General features: G+C 39.6%; 2 protein-coding genes across 3 annotated transcripts in view; one reads left to right on the forward strand and one right to left on the reverse strand.

The window, feature by feature from the left end:
• The window catches only part of ALDH1A2 (aldehyde dehydrogenase 1 family member A2), a 130,821-nt gene extending 109,714 nt beyond the window's left edge, over positions 1-21,107 (reverse strand). For both annotated transcript variants that reach the window (XM_035258703.3, XM_009004960.5), the window contains exon 1: positions 20,910-21,107. In XM_035258703.3, coding sequence (XP_035114594.1) covers positions 20,910-21,026 — 117 coding nt within the window. In that variant the 5' untranslated portion in view covers positions 21,027-21,107. The remainder of the gene's footprint in view (positions 1-20,909) is intronic.
• Positions 21,025-21,195, forward strand: part of LOC128928912 (uncharacterized) — a 75,623-nt gene continuing 75,452 nt past the window's right edge. The window contains exon 1 of the mRNA XM_054240627.2: positions 21,025-21,126. Within this exon, the coding sequence (XP_054096602.2) occupies positions 21,025-21,126 (102 nt within the window). The remainder of the gene's footprint in view (positions 21,127-21,195) is intronic.

The following is a 21,195-nucleotide window of genomic DNA, read 5'->3' on the forward strand; positions in this document are numbered from 1 at the left end:
ATTGAAAAAGTCTTATTTTCTTCTTTGGCACAGGAGGAAGAGGAAAAGGAGGAGGTGAAGTGTTAGTGTTTTAGTCCTGGTTTCAGGCTAAATATCTGGCAAGTCACTCTGCTTCCCTAGCCCTCCGTTTCTTTGTCTATGAGGGTGCCAGACGTGGGACTGAGAAGGCTAACCCAGGGCACTTCGGATACAAATCTTCTTTCCAGGCCCTTGACGGACATTAGTAATGAATCACGACACTTTCCAGCTAAATGGAAATGTTTTTCAATACGGCACTTCAGAAAGCTACTATCAATCAAATGAAAGATGTCATTTATTGTTAAATCTATTGCGATCCCTTACCACCTCTGAGTTCTGGTATTCTGTACCTCTGGGGTAGTGGATATAGAACACATGTGGCCACCAGTGGGCGCTCAAGAAGGAAGTTTATCAGAAGCTCTGTGATAACGTAGGTTTGACTTGCTCCCTCTCTAAGTGTACGTTAAGGTTTCAAAGCCATTTGAATAACATGATCTCCGTGACTGTTGCAGAGTACACCCTTTGCATTCTCAAAAGCAACTGCCTTCTTTTCCAATTACGTCTAGTATTTTAACACACAATGAATATACTAGAAAGGCATCATCTGAAATGGTGAGATTCAGGTGGAAAAGAGTCCTACGACAAACATTTTTAAACCTATACCAAGTCATCACCAAGAACAGCTGGAAAGCCTCCCTCCTCGCCAAAAAAATGGTTTCAGTTTCCTGTTGTGAAACTATTCAGTACACCAAGATCATACTTTAACACCCAAGTGCTATGAAAGCACTACTTTCAAATGCTCTAATGAATGAGGATCTTTTTTTTTTTTTTTTTTTTTTTTTTTTTGGTCCAAACATAGTAGAGGCTGCTTTGGTTAGAAGAGACAGATTCAGGGTAGGGTCTTAGATACAATCTATGCAAATGCAAGCGTTAGATAAATAAACTTCTCAAAACAAGTCCAATAGCTTGCCCAAGGCCACATACCCTGGGTTAGTGGAAGAATAGAGAACGAACCCCCATATCCTGATTCCCACCTCAGTGCTTTTTCTAAATTTCATTTTTGCTGATGTTTATTTGAAAAGATGACTTAATTGATGACCAAAATATGAGTAATCCTTGCTGCATCTCTATCATGATGCTTCTTTCTTAAGTTCTGGGATACAGAATGTATGGGCCTGTTACATAGGTATACATGTGTCACATTAGTTCGCTGCACTTATCAGCCCGTCATCTAGGTTTAAAGCCCGCATACATTAGGTATCTGTCCTAATGCTCTCCCTCCCCCTGCCCTCCACCCCTCAGTAGGCCTCAGTGTGTGATGTTCCCCTCCCTGTGTCCATGTGTTCTCATCGTTCAGCTCCCACTTATGAGTGAGAACATGCAGTGGTTGGTTTTCTGTTTCTGTATCATAATATTCCTTAGACACTGTTCGGCACAAGAAATTCTGTTTGAGTCATTTTTCTTCAGCACAGTCAACACAGGTGGCAGTGAAATAATTTTCCATTTTCTTTCCTCAAAGGCCAATGTGTTAGGGAAACTGTTGATTTATATTCCTAATGAAACATCACTTAAAGATGAGGTCTGGGGCATTGTCTGCAGTCTTCCCAGGTGCAGAAGGAGGAGCTTCTGCCAGAGGACAGTCAACAGCCAGACTATTACGATCCCCAAATAGAAAATCATTTTCCTGGGCATATTAAAGAATAGCTTTGTGCTCTTACAACCAAAGGACTGTATTTGAGGATTCAGAAAGAGGACCTCAGAACCAGGCCCTATCATAATGACTTCCCACAGGAGGGCTGGTTTTGGATGAGCAGAGGGAAAAGGGAATGGCCAAGCCAACTGATTTAGGAGCTGGTTACAATTTCAAGGCAACGAAGTGAGGCCTTTTTCATATGTTTCCTTTCTGTAGAATCTGGGTGTCCCAGACTGAAAAAGAAAAGCACATCAAATGCCAAAGTCTTTACAAAATGGTTACCGTGTGGCCAAGTTTCTTCTTCTAGCTAAGGGAATTAAAATAAAAATTCATAATGACACTTTATTACAGACACTCTACACATGCATTTGAAAAAAAAAATCTAAGTACAATTTCCTTTTGTCAATGTTTCATAGTGTCCTAGATTCTAGGCACCTGGGCAGGACATGTCATATATATTCTTTTTTTAAAATTATTTATTTACTTATTTATTTATATATATTCTTATCTCAGAAATTTCTCCTTCCTAATAGAATGCTTTTAAGAACTCTAATAAAGACAATGCTCCCTGAAACAAAGGCTTTCTGCCAATCAGAAATGCGCCTTCCCAAACCACAAAGGCTTTCTGCCAATCAGAAATGCGCCTTCCCAAACCACAAAGGAAGAGGTATCTCACGGTCTCCAAGGAAGGTAGTCTGACATGTGAACGGTGCAGATGAGATGGTTGTATTGTGTTAAAACAGTAAAGATCATAAAGTTGGGCTTTTTCAAAGCCCATTACAAAGTGACCACGCCCGTTTATACAATGTCACTTTTCAAAAGACAGCATCGGGATAGCCACATAACAAGCAAGTCTGCTCCCCCAAGACAGGTGTAGAGTTGCTTAATTTATTCAAGCTTGATGTTTAAATGTTAAAAGGGTCGTGTCTATGTATGTAAAACTAAGTTTAAAAATTATGAAATTAAAGATTAGGTGAATAATCTTGCATATATTCATCTTCCTCGAAGAACAACCTAGAATGGGGGTAGCAGAGTTGAAAGATCTTCGTTTTAATGCCAGCCTGCCTTTTGCCAGTTGTGTAAATCCAGAGCAAGCTATTAAACTTTCTGAGCTTTGTTTCTTCCTCTGTAAAAACAAAAATAAGACCTGTTCACCTTACAGGGCTATTGCACAATTAGTAAGATAAAATACGAAATGTGCCTAAGATGGTTAAAATGGGAGGTAACCATTTTAAAACTCTCTTCTGTAAGTTCCTTGAAAGGTCTCCTGGATTCAGCTGGTTTTCCCCATAGCACTTAACATGCAGTAGGTGCTCAAAGGATACAATAAATCATGTTTCCAGAAAAAGAAGTAGGGATGGAATAAGGAATTAAGATTGGCTGTCAACAGGATCAAATTCTCCTAAAAGTTGCCTTACGTTGCTGTATAAATCTCAGCCGTTACTTGGATAAAGGTTTGAAACAGTGAAGCTTACTAGCCATGCAGGCTGCAGTGCCTGGCCACGTTTACGACAGGAACATAACGGAGGACAAACTAGACTTATCACACTTGCAGCCCACAGCAAAATGGCCATAACTACACAGACAGGCTGCCATGGATTTTCTAATCGGGGAATCTAAAGTCTAAGGAATTCTCAAAGCAGTGGGTATTAATAGGGTTAAGGTGTAAATAATTTCCTATCCTCAAGGAATCTTTGACATAAAGCTGCCATGTTTTATTTCAGTAATAAAATGTTTTGTTATTTTAATAGCAAATGCGTCGAATGATTTGTATTAAACTCTGCAGTAGATTGTGCCTTGGAGAGTTAAATCTTACTCAACTTGCCGTTAAATCGCTTTTCATTCGTCGTAAGAGAGCACCAGACAGCAAATCAGTGCCCGGATCGATCTACTTACTTAAAAAGTTCAGTTTGTTTTAAACAATATAAAGTAGTCGTCTGAAGACTTATGGTAGTTATCTCCTTTTACATGACTGTCCCACTATTTCTACTTTAAAGAGATTTATAGCAACCAAGAGAAGACAGCACTGGCGTTTACCTGCAGAACATTTAAACACCGTACTGATGATCATCTGGAAGGCTAGTGGCCTTTGAACATTATAATCAAAACTAATAAAGGCATTTTTAACTTTGGGGAAAAGCCCCACCTTATTTTACTTCTAATTAACAGTCTACCTCTATACAGTAGAACAGTAAGGCCAGGGCTCAGATCATTTACTCATTTACAAAGGCGGCGGGGGGGGGGGGGTCTTCCTGAAATGGTTACATAGTTAGAGCAAGAGGGGTGCTGTTGACTTCCATTATTCATTCGCTTTGCTTCACGCCAAAACATCTGGCTAAAAAGTGAAAAAACACCCAAATGGCATTGTATAGAAAAAACACCTAGATGATTGATTGCATTTTTCACTTTAAAGTCAATGTTTTGATATTATTGAGACATGGGCTTTGTTCAGTAAGTGTAATCTTTGACTGGCAAAAAGCATGGTTTTAGAAAGCCTGCTTTGACAAGGACTAATTTATCAATTATAATTTTAATTCAATGAACAGTTTTAAATAATGGACTCAATATTGCAGGCCCTGAAGCCCCCGTATGCTAAGTCCTAAGTCGAAAGTCAGGAAAAAGAAAAAGTCCTCACTAGAAAAGGCTGCGAACTAGACTGCCTAAGCTTTCAGACAGTACAAGGTCAAAAAACATGTAAACCAGAGGTAACATTTTAAAACAGCTTTAAAATACTAATATCAAGTGACTGTGCCAGAGTAAAGCGCTGGGTATTCTAAAGTTAGTGTTGTGCGCCCAACACATTACACTAATGTGCAATTATGAAACAAACTGTGTTAATGTTGTAAATGGAAAAAACTTAGGACTTTAACAGGTAGCAAAGATCCACCTAGATTCTCACATATCCGTCTAACCTCAGGGTCTGTTTCTGAAAGGGAAAGGACACTGCTAAGAGTACAGAAACAAAAGGTCTGTTTCCCAGGGGACAGTCAGTTTAGTCAGGCTTTGATGGGCAAGGCTGGATCCAAAGGAACTGAGAAGGGAAATTTAAAGGGGGGATCTGGCCCCTTTCCCATAATGATGCTGTTTGAGATACTCAGTACTATTTTGGACCATTCAAATTAAAGGGTCCTGGGGGGATTACAAGGACCTATCATGAAGACATAGACTCAAAATTCCACGGGTTACAGCAGGATATCCTCACAACAGATATAAAATGTCCAATTTTCCCAGTCTCCCTTAATCAAATGACAGGTGTGACTAACACCTGAGCTGAGTCTCATGGAGGTCTTCCTGGTCTCACTTTAATTTTTACATATTTACAATCTTAATACTTTGTTGAGGTTTAATAAACAATAAGATGTATATACGTATCTGATGAGGTTTAGCTTGTGTACACCATCACCACAATCAAGGCAATGACTATATCCATTCCCCATGCCACAGATTTCCTTGTTTCCCTTTGTAACCCTGCCCTCTCACCCACCCTGACCCTCACATTCCAAACAACCATTGTTCTGCTTTCTGCCACTATAGATTATTTTGATTTTTCTAGAATTTCATATGAATGGAATCATATAGTATGTACCCTTTTCTGTCTGGCTTCTGTCACTCAGCGTATTTTACAATTTATCCATGTTGTTGAATGTATCCGTGGTTTATTCCTTTTTATTGCTGAAGAGTATTCCACGTTAGGAATATACCAGATCTTCTTTAACCATAAAAATCGATGAAGCTGTCCTAAGATCCAGTTCTGCCTCTTTTCCTCTCACACAGCTTCTTAATGGGTCAAATTCCTACGGGTACAAAGATTGCTAGATGGTGTGACTTAGATGTGTCATTTAAACTTTCTGTGGCTTAATTTTCTCATCTGTACAACAAGATAATAAAAACCACCTTATTGAGCGGTTTTAAGGATTAAATAAGGGATAGGATTACTGAAAAGCCTATCACACTGTGCACTCAAACTTTTTATTGATTCTGATTCTGAATACAAGCAATGAATTCAAGGCAATTTATTAGTACTTTTAAAAAGCTAAGCACTCCTTGTTCCTTTTGTTTGAGTATTCATTTACTTATTCTCTGTCGCTACTAACACCCCTTTGCCAAACCAGCAGAGACACGCAGGGTGGGGATAAAGGTAAAGGGTGAAGGCCATCCAACACAGTAACTAGTCTCCCAAATGTCCGATCCCTACACCCTTCTGACACTGCCATGGAGACAGGCTAATGCAGGCTGGTTCAAACGTGCTAAGGCTGCCTGGTCATGAGAGGGTCTGATCAGTGGTATGGTAGAAAAGTCGGAGAAATGGCTTTTATGTCCTCCTGTCATTCCTGAAAACTGAGACTGTAACATGATTTCCTTTTGTCTTCTGCTTGGAAACAAATGTTCCTCTGCCTATCTTCCCTAGGTTTAATTAGTCTTCTGTCTTTCTCAGAATTCAGCCCGTTCATTTGCAAATAGAAGACATCAGAAAGGCTAGTGGGTATGAGTGTGGGTCCTGAGGGGGAAGGGGGCTGAAGTGTTTATTTTCAAAGCCACAGGGGGTCCCCATTTGAAAAAGCACCCAGCTTATCTGAGTGTTTTTGTTTGTATGATTTTGAATTAGAAGGTTGGAGCAATTCATTTAGGAGATTAAGGTGTTTTTACAATGGGCCTAGTTGCCCTATTTATTCCACAGTATTGCTAGGATTAAAAAAAAAGTCTTTCTACTGCACTCTTCATTATTCCTGTGCAACAATTTTAAAGAATTCCTTGGTTTTCACTTTTAATGCTAATTAATTTTACATTAAAATGATGTTTATTAACTGATCACAGATAAAAATCACAAACTCTCTAATAGTTTAGAGCTGCCAGTTTTAGCAAATAACAATACAATTAAATACGAATTGCAGAAAAACGGTCAAAAAAATTTCAGTCTGTGACCCAAATCGCTGGGAAATCACAGGGTATATTTTATCTGATACTCCTACCACGTTTTCATGGATGTTACACGTGTTCCAAGAATGGCAAGTGAAAACTACGACAAATTCCAATTCATTACTGCACTTAAACTTGCTCCCTGCAGAGCTGAAGTACTCATCAGCCAGAATATTAATTTTCAGTTTATAAACAGATAAAGTGATAATTCAACAAATCAAGTGAATTTTGATTACCATAGATTAAGACCTATTCTAGTCACCAAAGCCTATTTCAATTATGGGTGTTTTTCTCATCACAAAAAAAGTAAAACCAAAAGAAGCAACTAGCATCTTCGGTTGAACTGTAAGTCAATGTGTTGAACCACTATGTTTAAACGTGAAAATCATCTTCAATTATGCCACAAGGCAGACATCTGTGCAAGAAGCGGCTCAGACACCCAGTGAGTACTAAGGCTGAAGAGGCCTTGGAACTACTAACTGAGCGATTTCTCCACGAGAGACTAACCCTTTGCTTGTGGCAGGAAACAAAAAGAGCGCTCACTTTCATGCAGCACAGTCATTTTTACGTGTCTGTTGACAGAAAGATTATTGAATTTTTTTCTATCAAATAAAAAGGTTTGCACTTGGCTCAGATCTCAGTAAATAATCTCAACATAACTAGACCTATTTTGTATTTTAAGGATTAAGTTATTCCTTACATGCAATGCTTCCTCTTACCCCAGGAATCGGATTCTAGTTTTAGTTGCAGTAGTTCACTCCTAAAGGCCCCTGACTTAATAAACTATGATAAACTAATAAGCTAATTGTGCATAATTTATAGAGCTCATTTGAAAGTCACATCTAATATTTTGAGAAATTTTTGTAGATCTTAAATAAACATAATTTTCTCTTTTTATTTATTTTTTTAGATAGGCAACTTCCCAGAAAAGAAAAAAGGAAAGGAGACAAATGAAAAGCTCAAATTCGCCATCAAATACTTGGTCAAGGAATCCCTATTTGCCATTTAAATATAATATTAGAAAACTCTTGCTATGACTTCATTTCGAAATAAACTCACGTTGGAGGTCGGTCCTGCTAAGAAATACCACTGAAAGCTGCCACTTGACCCGGAATTCCTCTACAACAACAACTAGGCATAACTACATGAGAGGCCTATATGAGAAACTGCCGGAATGTCAACTTCATTTGTAGTGGCCCCATATGGTCTGATCACTCTCCCTGGCATGATAAATCACTGGCAGAATCCTTACCTTCCTACGTTTGATCTCTGCTCAGCAAGATGTGGTTTTGATGTGAAGAACTCCAGATCTCTTAGGTCAGAGACAAATAGCAGTGGCACTGACCTGCAAAGTGCTAAGTCTCTATTAGACTCAAGTGAAAAGCCGTAAGCTCTGACAAGTGAGTTCCCTTGCCACCATGCTTCCTCACCCTCCATGGTTTTCACGAGCTTAGCCTGGCAGAAAAGCTGCTGAAATCATCTGGAGGAGAAATGACCACAAATCTTTTCTGCCTGCTACTATTACAAAGTATTAAAATCAATTTTCACCAAGACTCAAGGAAGTCTCTTGAGAGTCATGGCTCCAATTTCTAGTATGGTAAGTCTTTAGCAAACATAAAACATTTTGATTTCTGCTGGATCTTTATGACACTGCTAAGCATTCATTTATATAATGAGAATCATTAACAGGGATTTCTGTGGACCACTCTTCGGTAACTAGGAGTACACTGTTGAGATAATATTTTTGACAAAATTGTTTTGGGTACAAGTCTTTGGCCCTAAAATGACTACATCTAAATATGCAGGCAGTTCAGGGTGTTTGTAATCCCAGGGTCTGGGCCCAGGAAAGTCAAGAGTTCTAATTAGTCAGGGTGAGGTAAAGGAATCTCATAACTCTTGTAATCCAACACTTTCAAAAAGTAAATGGATTAATTAATAAGCATCCTATTCTGCCCTCTCATTTTATAAGTAATAAAACTGTTACCAGGAAATTTGCCTTTTTTGAGAGGGAGTGTCGCTCTGTTGCCCAGGCTGGAGTGCAGTGGTGCCATCTTAGTCCACTGCAACCTCCGCCTCCTGTTACCAGGAAATTTAAGTGGCATACCCAGTGTCACAAAGCATTTTCATATCTCCGGGTCCCATTATAGAACAGATAATATATAATCAAGTAATTTGGTTCATTCACTAATTCAATAAATAATTATTCAATGCCTACCTATACAAGAAACTGTTAAATGAACATACCTAAGTGGCAGAGCTGAGGCCAGAACCCGGCTCTTCTAATGCCCTGTCCACTGCCTTGTACACTGCTCTGCAAGGTACTCTGAATGGTTTCTGTTTCAAAGGAAGGGTTAAAAGCGTAGGAATGAAGAAGGGTTTTCCATTTTAAATTGTGTGTGTGTATACTGTCTGTAAAGGAAGTATATAAAAGAAATAGCTGCTTCAAAACACTTTACCTTGGAATTCACTTTCTAGTCCTGGCCTTTTAACTAGTAATAATTCTGCAAATGAAATCAAGTTATTGTCTAGTATGTATTCATTTACACATTCACAAAAACACAACGATCTGTGTCAAGTCAGCCATGGTATCAGCTCTCATAAAGACTTAAGTCCAAGAAAAAAACTAGTCTAAGGCATTAAATCATTGGATTGCTGGCATGACATTACAAAATACACATTACTTAACAGTAATGATAAAAATAAGTTTGAAATAAACGTAAACACCACCTTTAAAAAGCTTCTCGCAAGACAGTTTTGTGTTCTAAAGTCATCTGTGCCTGTCACTGAAAATGGCAGCAGAAATACCCCAAAAACTGTAAAACTAAAATTGGTGTAGAATTCTAGTTTACTGAAATTATGAGGTGTTCCAAGAAAGCAGAAAGCGTGCTATCACTTTAACAGCTGCACTCTGTGAACAGCTGTCCCCTTCACAGCACTCAGTTACAGACACTCGGACGGCCCTCGCCTCTGTAGAAGTAAGTTAGTGACTTTGCAAGTGTTCATAAAAGCAAAATGTTTGGTTTTTTGGCTAAGTGTACTTTACGTACTCTTATTTGTGCATACATGCCTGTATTAAATGCTGAGCAATTATCTTCCTCCTTAATTCAGACCATCTAGAGTTCCAAAACTCACTATTTTGTGTACTTCTTTTCTAAGCCTTCTGTTTTTCTCTGTTGGAATTCCTGGTAATGATACCAGAATGTGGGCAAACCTCATTAGTCTCCCTGCTGTTTACAAGACAGGATTTATGCTCAATGTGCTGAACACAATGACACACATCACTAAATGGATACAACTACCACCCAGGCTTTAATCTCAGAAATTTTTCACTCAGTACAAATACCTATCAGCGTGGAGAAACATGGAAGAGCAATTACAGCCAACACGTGTAGTCTTTTAAGAGTACACCAATAAATACCCATTTGTGAAGGTTAATTTAATGCAACCCAGGCTGTTATCTGGAATAGTATTATGTCGCCAATTCAATCCATTAAGTAATTACTGAATCCTCAAGAGGGCTCACAGAAGTCAAACGTGGTTATTCCAGGTTCATTGCTTCTGGTCTCCCAGAGGACCATTTAGGCCAACAGCAAGGCGAGCCAACTACAAAGATTGCCAGGCGTAACTAACCATTTTATGAAAACAGGTAAATGAGTCTAACAGAGAAATAAGAGTCATCAACGGGCTGTCCTGAAAGAAACACCTAGGGAAGCAGAAGAGAAGCACAAAAGGGAGGAATGAAAAAGGAGAGAAAAGCCTTAAGCTTGGAAAGTAAAGAAGAGATCTGGTCTCTCTAACAGTGAAGTCAGCTAAACCTGCAGACTGCAAGATGTGGCTTAAAGGAGACAAACTTTCAGCAGTTTCTTTACATAGGATTTTTGAATCATTTCCAGTGAAACACTAACTGTGCACCCCAAACACCACCCCTTTCTGTTGCTCAAACTCAAAGTTTGAGTACTGCATGAATTCCTCTATTCTGCCCCCTCCAATGAAATTACAGGTAACAGAGAAACCTGATAGGAACTAAGCCTTAGTGACGTGGTTGCTCATAACTAACAACATGGAACGTATCCACCCAACTCTTTCTGGCCAGCATCTCTCTCACAGCAGTTGTAGCCCATTTACACAAAATGATGGCCTACTTACTGGGGCGCAGAAACCATTGGAAAGAATGTAAAATACATTATCCTCAGTAGCCTCACATATCCTTACTCTCAAGTGAATCGTAACAGTCATAAAAAAGGAAAACACTTTCTGAATGAAAACAAAACAGAACAAACAGGTATTATCAAGGGCAGAGTGTGACTGCCCAACCAGTGAGAATCAAAACACCCAGTTTTTTATCACAGCCTAAATACTCACACGTTCCAGGGTAGCTGTACCCACGGTGGCAAATTCTAACAATCCTCTCCTCCTTTTTTTTAGATGCATACCTCCTACTTTTGTCTGGTTGAAATTGTTGCTTATGACACCTACAGAAAATACTAAGTGGAGTTAGATTTGGGATCTGAATAAAATGATGGAATGTGTGGTTGAAGAACTAGGCTTGGGGTTTCCTGTAAAACACTCAGCGAGGCTCTATGCTGACAGTCCAAACTGTACTGTCTTTGCTCCGGTTCTTACGCTTGTCATTATCATTACAGTAGGGAAGGAAGGATACTGAGTCCTGGAATTGCCACCTACTACTGCTATTGAGCCTGAAAAAACTAACTTTAATATGTTAATTTCAGACCTGGTGCTAAGGAATAACTTAAATTCTCTTCGCTAAGACGATGAAGTATAGTATTCTTGAATAGTGCAGTTATTCTATAAAAATGTCTTTCTTTTAGAAATTCGTTTTCAAATTATTTGCAATCTACCCACGTTTTCTACAAATCTATAAGCAGTACAAAGAATTCATCAATTTACCTTGACACCTCAAAATTGAGTGGGGTGTGTGTGTGTGTGCGCCAGAGAGAGAGAGAGAGAGAGAGAGAGAGAGAGAGAGAGAGAGAGAATGCATATTAGCAAAAGGACAACCACAGCTAACATTTGAGCACATACTCTGCTTAAGATAACATAAGAATGATAGGGAAATTAAATCCTGACATGAATAAGTTATAATAATCACGTTATCCCAGCGTTTTATACAATGGCCAGTTAGAGGTAGGTTTATGGAATACACTACTGTTCTTAGTTTAAGGAAACTAAAACAATCCATCAAAATAGAACCAGTTTTTCATATTTACCCATTATAGAGAAGACCACACATTCTAGATCTCCTGATCTGATTCGAAGACTTCAGGGAATATGATTTTTAAAAATTACTTAAATATCAATATTGCTCGACTTTCCAATGCTACATCATTTGTCTTTAATATTTATTATTAACCCTATGCATAAGCAATTGCCAGTTCTAGGAGGTAAAGACAGAAATGCAAGAAGCAAAAATAACAAACTTTCAGAAGACTACAAAAATAACTTGAAAAATCTGTAATAACAATGGATTTCTGAAACGAGATTCTAAAGGAAAAATCCTTCCTCATTTGCATTTAAAACTGTTTGACAATTACTCCAGAAACAAACAAGAGGGAGAAAAAGTTACAAGAGGGAAGAAAATGTTTGCACAGTAAGTAACTGACGAAAATTATCATCCCAAATACATTTATAAAAACTGGTAACAAAGCAGTAAGTATACAACATAGGAAAATGAGCTAACGATAAATTAGCCAGAGGAGGAAAGCCAAATGGCCAACATTAGACAACGCCCAGTCTCACAAGAAATCAAGAAAACGCAAACTAAAGTAGCAGTGAGATGCCATTTCACACTTACCAGGTTGTCAGAATTTAGTAAGTATAAGAATCCCATGTATAGGTGACAGTATAGACTAACGTGAACTCTGACACGCTGCTGGTGGAATATGACGGAGGCGTACATAGCAGGAATATACCGGTGGTGGAAACTAGCATAACCATGTTGAACAGAAAGCTGGCAATCCCTAATTAAGTTGTAGATACATACTCCATGAGCCAGCAATAGCACTTGTAAGTATACATCCTAGATGATTTCTCACCAGGTGTATAAGGAGACGTGTTCAGGAATGCTCAATGTAGCATTTTTGCAATAACAAAATGCTGAACCTATCTTAAATGTCAATAGTGGAATGAATTAAAAATTAGGATATATTCAAAGAATGGAATACTCTGCAACAATTACAACGAATTAATTACAAGTATATCCAACAGCATGGATGAACATTGAAAATACGCTCAGCAAGTCAAGGTAAGGAAAGTGCAGAAATGTGTGTGTATATATATATATAGTACATAGATATTTTTAAAATTAGAGACAAATATTGCAAAACATTGAGGACTAACAAATCTAGGTAGAGGTACACACATTGGTTATATTGCTGCTTTACTTTTCTCTATGATTAAAGCAATTCATTTTCTGTCAAGTATGCCTAACAGTGTGATGTTCCCCTGCTGAGCTGGAAGCATCTCTTCGTGTTTTGAATCCTCATTCATCTCAAGCATTTAGCATCTTCTGTCATGAACGATAGTTACTGTGTGCATGGCCCCACTCCCCACCCAAACAGGAACCGCCCATCACCTCTTCAGAGCAGGGACCACACCTATACATCTTTCTCTGCCAGACAGTAACTATGCTTTGTACAAAAATGGCCTTATTAAATGTTAAATAAACAAATAAATAAATTCAGGGAAGCAAAATAGTAGCTCTGGTTATAGCCAAAAATAAAAATGACCCTCAGATAATAAAAAATTAAATTTTTAATAATAAAATTAAGTAAGACAATTATATTATCAAACACTGAAACATAGAAGAGGCAGAATTCACCAGTTTGTTTTGTTGGGAAATTTAACCAAACAGTCTCACACTGATTTTTTATCTTCTCTCAAAAAGGATTCTGTGAGAAGTCCAATTTTCATACCTAGGGAAATAAGACTAAGTTGTTCTTCATACATTTGTACAGGCATTTCATAATTTCATCTTCCCAGGCAAAGCCCTCCCCTCCTCCTTCCCACGTGAAAATGTGCCACTATCGCACACATCTCAGCCTGGAGATCTGGTGTATGAGTGTTAGGAGTGAGAGATGGGGGAAAGGGGAAATAGGTTATTGTTGCACATTTTGTGGGATTGCTAAATAATTAGTGGGTTTCCTAAACCCACAATATTTTGCCAGGTTCATTTACTTGGAGGCAATTCCATTCTTCTTGTGGGAAGAGTCACACAACCTATAACACTTTCTGATTGTTTAATCTTGAAAAAATCCCTGGAAATGATGTTCACCAAAAAACCCATGAGTCACTGGACTTGAAATTGGAAGTCCAATAACAGATGGATGAAAATAATGTAAGATAAAATATATTACAATACAACTTTTTAATTATTTTGAAAGTGTTTTTCTATCTTTGTAATCAAGATTGGAAAGGGTTTTCAGATTCATGATATCCTACATTCTTCCAGATAAGAGACAGGTGTTTCCAGCTTCACCTGAACAAAAGTTTCTCTTTTCAGAGCTGTAGTGATAAAGAAACACTACTTCGGCTCTCCAAAGGCCAGACAGTGATGAGGAAAGGAAATAGAGCAGACAACTACTTCTGGAGGTAACAGAGCTGAACTGGAGTAAAAGAAAGGCTTCCTTCTATAAGAAAAATTGGAATGTTCACACACAGACATACTAATTTTTAACCACATTCTACGGAGGTCAATTAATCCCCATGTTAGCCCCAGGGAAGTGTTGTTGAGAACCCAGCAGAAGTCTAGGTAGTGAAATCACCCAATTATTATTCCAACTGGAATTTTCAAAGCCTGAAAGTGTTTTCAATCATGAGATCCAGCAGAGACTTGGTGTAAATAAACCTGCTCTAAAATTCTGAAGGAGAACAATTCAAACACAGCCCAATCTTAAAGGCAGACATAGAGAAATACCTGAGATACATAATTTCCAGTGTGGATACTCTCATATATTTAAAAGTTAAATGAAACAGATCTCAAAGATACCGCTGGAAAGGCAATTAAAAATTAACCCCAGTGACATGACAGCAGTCACCTCCACGTGAATCAGATGTGGTGTTTGCGGGGAAATGTATGTCTCTGAAATAACCTGTCACAGCCAATAAAGAAATTAAGGAAATGTTAGGAGGGCTTTCAAAATAGCCACTGCCTGCTGCTTTTGCTTTCTGGAAGGTGACTGTTCCTGTGAAATGCTCTCAAAATTCCATGTGTTATCTTGGACAGTCAGGACTAGTAAAAGCTTCTTTGCTTTTAAATCACATAAACCAAGATACATTCTCACTGCCAAAAGGTTCTCACTACCTTCTGAGAATGTCCTTGTATGCTGCATACTTCCCCCATTTATGTACCAGTATCTTGCCAGTATCTTTATCCAAGCTATTTAAAATACCAGAAATGTCTATTTGCAACCTGGAGTTTAGGCTCAGCTAAGTTTTGGCACAAATGTCAAGATATCTAATTTTTTTGAAGATATCTAGTTTTATCATTAAAATACTGCCTGAGATCTTGCTTTAGTAACTTTTTTTGCAAAGACAAGACAAGACCTTGGTGGAAAAACCTCCCAGGAATCTCATCTGGTAAAAATGCAGTATAAATACATGAGGAGGATTCCATAGCTACCTAGAACATCAAACTCTCACCGGTAATCAAAATAACAAATGTAAAAAAATAATTACAAGAATAACACATGGCCTAATAGAACTTTGTTGATAATATAATTCTTTTTTTGAGATGGAGTTGCATCGTTGCCCAGGCTGGACTGCAATGGTGTGGTCTGGGCTCACTGAAACCTCCTCCCAGGTACGAGTAAGTCTGTTGCTTCAGCCTCCTAAGTAAATGGGGTCACGCGTGTAAACCATGACACGCTGCCAACCACACATCTTTCGTAGAGACAGGGATTCACCATGATTGGCTAGGTCGGTATCAAACTCCTGACCTCAGGTGATCCACCCACTTCAGACTCCCAGAGTGCTAGGATTACAGGTGTGAGCCACTGCACCTGGCCAGCTGATTATATAGTTCTGATCTTCCTCAAAATTGCCTTCCATTACTTTGGATCTCTAAGTATTTTAAATATATATATTCATCACTTTGCAGAACTACAGAGTTCGTATTGGTTCACTGTCATTACATGCCATTTACTTTCACACATTTTTCATTTAGTCCTTTTAACCCCATAAAGTAGACACTATTATCTCAACGGCGACAGATGCAGAAATTGAAACTCAGTGCAGAAACTCCTTGAGGAAAGAAAGATGCCATACATTTTTTTTTTTTTTTTTTTTTTTTTTTTTTTTTGCTGTTGCATCCCTAGGACCTGGCACCATACGAGGCACCATGTGTTAAATAAATGTTAACTGCTCACATAGGTAATAAGTGCCTTTCTGACCAGGATTTGATCAAACGCCTTTTTAACTCAGACTCTTCTCTTTCTCCAAATCAAGGAAAGGCATACAAGTTTTTTTCTAAAATATGGGTTACATGTTCTCTGTTGATCTACTCTGCCCTTATAGTCAGACAGCAGCCATACACAGTATGTAACTGAATGAGGACAGTTGTGTCATGATAAAACTTTATTCATAAAGCCAGGCAGACAGTCCAGTTTGCTGACCCTTGAAACTGTCACTAAGACAACTAAGAAGACAAAAATACCAATGAGTATTTGTATTTAATTATCCAATTAAGGAAGACTCAGAACTGAAAGCTCTCTGTTGCGACTTGGGGTACTTACTGATTTGGTCACGGATTGATCACCTTGCTTCACTGACACAACAGAGAACTATGTATGACTTGCCTTTCCTAAGCCTGGCTATGAGAAAGTCAGACCTCACAAAACAGGCTCTTCAGAGAACCCCTGTTCTGAAATAGAAAAACTATCATTCACCATTTTAGAGAAATAAAGAATGAGGAGTGCCTCAGCAAATGATAACACATTACCATGTGCCTCACCAGATGGTAATATAAGGCCTTGTAGTGGAAGGAATCAGGGCAGGACCTCAGGACAATGATCTAATTCAAGTTCCGCAATGAAGTTGTTCAGCTTCCCCGTGTTAAATGCAGATGACACAAACGTCAAAAAGCTGTATAGCTATGAAAAAATATTCTTAAAAACCTGAATTCCTGTATTAACATGAACTTTGACAATTTATGATCAAACAGACAATCTCGAGTAAAGATTTGGAAGGATCTAGATCTACACCTATCTTTTAAGAAAGTATTCCTGGCATAGGCAAGAATCTTGCCCCAGATCAAAAAAAGTCTCACAGACAAATCAAAAGTAGTCATTTAAAGTTCTGGAACCAAAAGTCAAAAAAGTAGCTCCTTAAGAGGGGTAGAGTAGTTCATATTCCCTCCATGGTTTCAAGAGAAGCAACACACACGCACACATGACAAAAAAACAAAGTATGTGCCACAGACCATTAGGAAAAGTGTATGGTGAGGAAAACTATCAGCTTTTTAGAAGTCCAGACCAATGTCTTCCTTATGAATTGTTTCTATTTCTTTCTACTCTCTCTCCTTCAGAAGGTTTTGCAAGGATCAAACAAGATAGATATGAAAGTGACAGGCAAACCATTCGGCCTTATAAGAATGTAAGAGGCATTATAAGAATCATCATCATCATTACTACACTCATCACTGAACTGCTACTGCACTAACAACCAATTTGGGGCACACAATCCTTCTAATAAGACCCTAATCTCCTGGAAGGGAGATGTTTCCAGTCTAACACAGTGAAAAGCACCCTTATTAGGAACATGGCCACTCAAGTGCCTTTTGAATTGAACTGAAATCAACTCGAGAAAACAGCAATTTAAATGAATAAATAAAAGGATGAACAATAGACTCACAATGCACATTAGCTCTGAGTTTTAAGGTGACTTTTTGCCTTTTTTGTGTTAGCAGGTCAGCATCTGATAAATACCCCCTTCTTCCCTGTTTGATCTCCCCATAATATCAGATGCAGAAAGAAAACTCTGGTGTTACTGTTAGTTACGGGCATAAACTCTCACTGAAAATGACACACAGAAAGACAACAGAATGATCTGTGGGGATGCGGAAGGGTTGTGGGGGGAGGAGAGGGCAGGGAGGAAAGGACAGACTGGTAGAGCCAGAAGACAAGATAGAGCCAATAAAGAAGGTGGAAGCAGAATGCAGAGGGCAAGTTTCCAGAGACCTGGAAATCTGTTAAGAAATATCTCCTGCAGTAACGGGCCGTCAGTAAAGTGCTGAGCCTTGATTTTATAATGTGTGTATTCCTGTAATACCAGCTACACAAAATTATAAAAGCCACATTAATCAATAGTAACTCAGAAAATTCTTAATTCATGAACACATTTTCAAGGCAATCAGAACGCACTCTTCTTAGCAAACAGGCAAAGGAGAGCACATTCTCATTGTTCCAAATTGGTCTCCTCAATACTTCCTGTCACTTTCCACTCCTTCTTGACTAACACTGTTTCAAAAAGCACATTCCCTAATAAGGGATCGCTTTTAAACTTGGGGTCCAGCTTGGTATATTCGGGAAATAGAAATAGACACGTTCCGAAAATGGTATTGCCACTGATCATTGGTCTAATATGGATACCGGAATTTCAAAGTGGTAAGCTTATTTTTTTTTAAAAGTAACTGCCTAAAAATCCATACAAAACCACGAGGTTAGCCCTTTCAACATCCTTAGGGGCTGAACCAGAAGACTGGACCTCTGGCAGGCAAAGCCAGTGACTTTTAATTCTGATCATCTCCACAATTCCCTTTATTAAAAAATGTAAAATACTTTTAGGAGGAGGAAGAAGTTGGAACAAAAATACAGAAAAATACAAGATCACAAGTACAAAGTCCTCTAAGCACACATTACTTGAAATTCTCATAGTCTAGTCATGTATTTGTAAGTAGTGACTTTATGTGGGCCCCAACATAACACCGAAAAATCTGCAAAAAGTTGTATCCTTCACTAAAAATGTATGTTTGGCAAGACGAAGAACAGTAATACATTCTTGTCTTCTGGTATCATTTTCTGATGCAAATATTGCCTTGTTTCAAATGTGATATTTAACAAGCCCTAAAGAATAACACTTTTATAAATGTTTCTAATGAATATGGTACCAACATTCTAAAGGACTAACTGTCCATTCTATCTTGCTCATTCTTCTATTTGAAATTGCTAATATAATTTCCCTCACTTCTGGTCACATTAATTTTTTAAAAACTCTCTATTAATCTTATTTTTCCTTTAGGTAAAAATTATTACCCTGGGCTACCAAAAAAGCAGCTTCTGCTCTTCACGTTAAAAAAAAAAAAATACTGCTTGTCCACCATGCTTGTCTTAGAAAATTTAGAAGTCTCACTAAAGGGCTGAGGAGGAAAACTGCTGGGAATGTTCACAGATACCTGATTTTACAAGTTTTTGTGGAAAGAGCTCGCCTTTAGATTAGTGTTACTCAGTGTTTATGAGGGTTGTTTGTCAAGACAAAAATAAGGTACCTCCTCCCCACAAATTAAAGAATCAAGTTACAATCCATTATTTCATTTCTGATTGTTTTTCTTTGTAGTAAGTGGGAAAGTGGATACTGGATAAAAGTCTTCCTTGAGCTAAAAAGACTCCACATTAAAGGCTCCAATTAGCTATAAATCAGTTGTCTTTCCTACTGAGGGAGAACAAGAGAGAAAAGAGAAAGGGGGTATTTAGGGAATAGAAACTGGAAGAGCTTCCAAATTATTAAATTCTGAAAAATGCACCTTTTGCATACCTAAAAGTTCTTTCGGAGGTTGTTAGGCTAATCCCATCAAAAATAAGACTAACATCAAACCTTCCCAAATATCAGGGTTAGGTCTTTTCTCATGTGTAGACCTTCCGTTTTAAGACCTTTAAAAAGAGCCTGAAGAGGTTAGAGACCCTCATAAAACAAAACTTTTAAGCTGCATGCTTTCCCGGCTCGTTCCTAATCCCAGAGAAGTGCCACACATTGGCACTATTGTTATGCAAACAATGCCTAAAAGGCTATAACCATTAACGACCTCTCATTAAAACGGCTTTGAAAAATTTGTCACACCATCTAAAAAAGCTAGCAGGTACATTAAATCTATCTAAATCGACATTCAAAACACAAATCGCCCGGATTTGTAATCTCCAACTCAATGCGAGTGAAATCTCACTATTCTGATGTTGTTTCTTGCACATCTCTTTCAACCATGAAGCCAGAAGTAAACAATTTACTTCTCTACAAGATGTATCTTGTAAAAAGCATGATGGGATATATCTTTATTAGCCGTTAACCATATTGTGTGCGCGTCTATACGTCCGAGTTAACTGAGAGAAGTCTGGTGTAGAAATGCACCGAAAGGAACAGAAAATCAACCCAGACAACTACAAAATGAACTCCAAGAAATGTGGTTTTGAATCCCATCTCTCTGTCCCCACCTCCCTGAAAATGTGGTAACATGGCAATTCCCCCCGTGTTTGTAAGCGATCATTTTTTTCCATGCCGAATTTGTGGCAAGTAAATTCAATTTATCTTTAGGTAGCGGACGCATATTCTTCCTTCACGCGAGGCAACCACAACAACAACAAAGTTCGTTATAAAAAAAAAAAAAAAAATTTAAGTTCTTCGGTTCAAAATCGAACATGCTAACAAATTTCAAAACTTTTAAACTTTCCCAGGGAAACTGCCACTGCCTGCAAAATTCACATGAAACGCTGACGTTGGATCTACCGCACTCATCAGTCAGGTTTCCGTGAAATTTGTCGCGCTCATGTCGTGACAATTTCCTACGGGAAAGCCCCCCTCGGCACCCTCCGGGCTGCGGAGGACCCGATTGGGACCAGCAGCCGAGCGGCCCCCGAAGCCCGAGGACGAAGCAGCGACGGCCCAGCTGCGTGGCCAACCTGGCGGGGAGCCCCGGCCTCCGTCCGAGAACACGAAGCGGGTCCGACGCCTTCCCCGAGGAAGTCGGGGCCGGGGAGGTGGCGCAGGTCCCGGGCAGGAGCCGTTGACGGCGGCCCCTCGGCGCCGCGCTTCTGCTTAGGGCAAGTCCCCAGGGCGTCCCGAGGCTGCGGCGGGGCTTCCAACGGCCCGGTCCGAAAAACGGGCAGCGCGTCCCTGTGCTGCGCAAGGGTGACAAGGTGGCCCCGGCGAACCCGGCCCCCGACCCCCGGCCCCCGGCCCCGGCCCCCGTCACGCCACCCTCACTCGCCGGAGACACAGGGAAGAGCACAGAAGCTTCGAGAAAGGCTCCGCCGACGACGGGCGCTCGGCAGCCGCGTACCTTGGTGTACTTGATTTCGAGGTTGGGCGTGGGCGACGGCAGGAGGTGCAGGGACGCCATGAGCGCGGCCGCGTCGGCCTTCACCTCCCCGGGCATCTCTATCTTGCTGGAAGTCATGCTGGCCGGCCGGGTGTCGCTCGCCCTCGGCGCGGGGCGGCGTGGCGCGGGGCGGTGCGGTGCGGGCTGTGCGCGCGGTCCGCGGCCCGGGGGCGCGCTCGCCTGTATATAGGCAGGTGTCAAGCTGGGGCGCTTCTTATTGGACGTGAGGGCCCGGGCGCGGGGGCTG

The sequence above is a fragment of the Callithrix jacchus genome, chromosome 8 (genome assembly GCF_049354715.1).
Source record: "Callithrix jacchus isolate 240 chromosome 8, calJac240_pri, whole genome shotgun sequence".
Classification (NCBI taxonomy): Eukaryota; Metazoa; Chordata; class Mammalia; order Primates; family Cebidae; genus Callithrix; species Callithrix jacchus.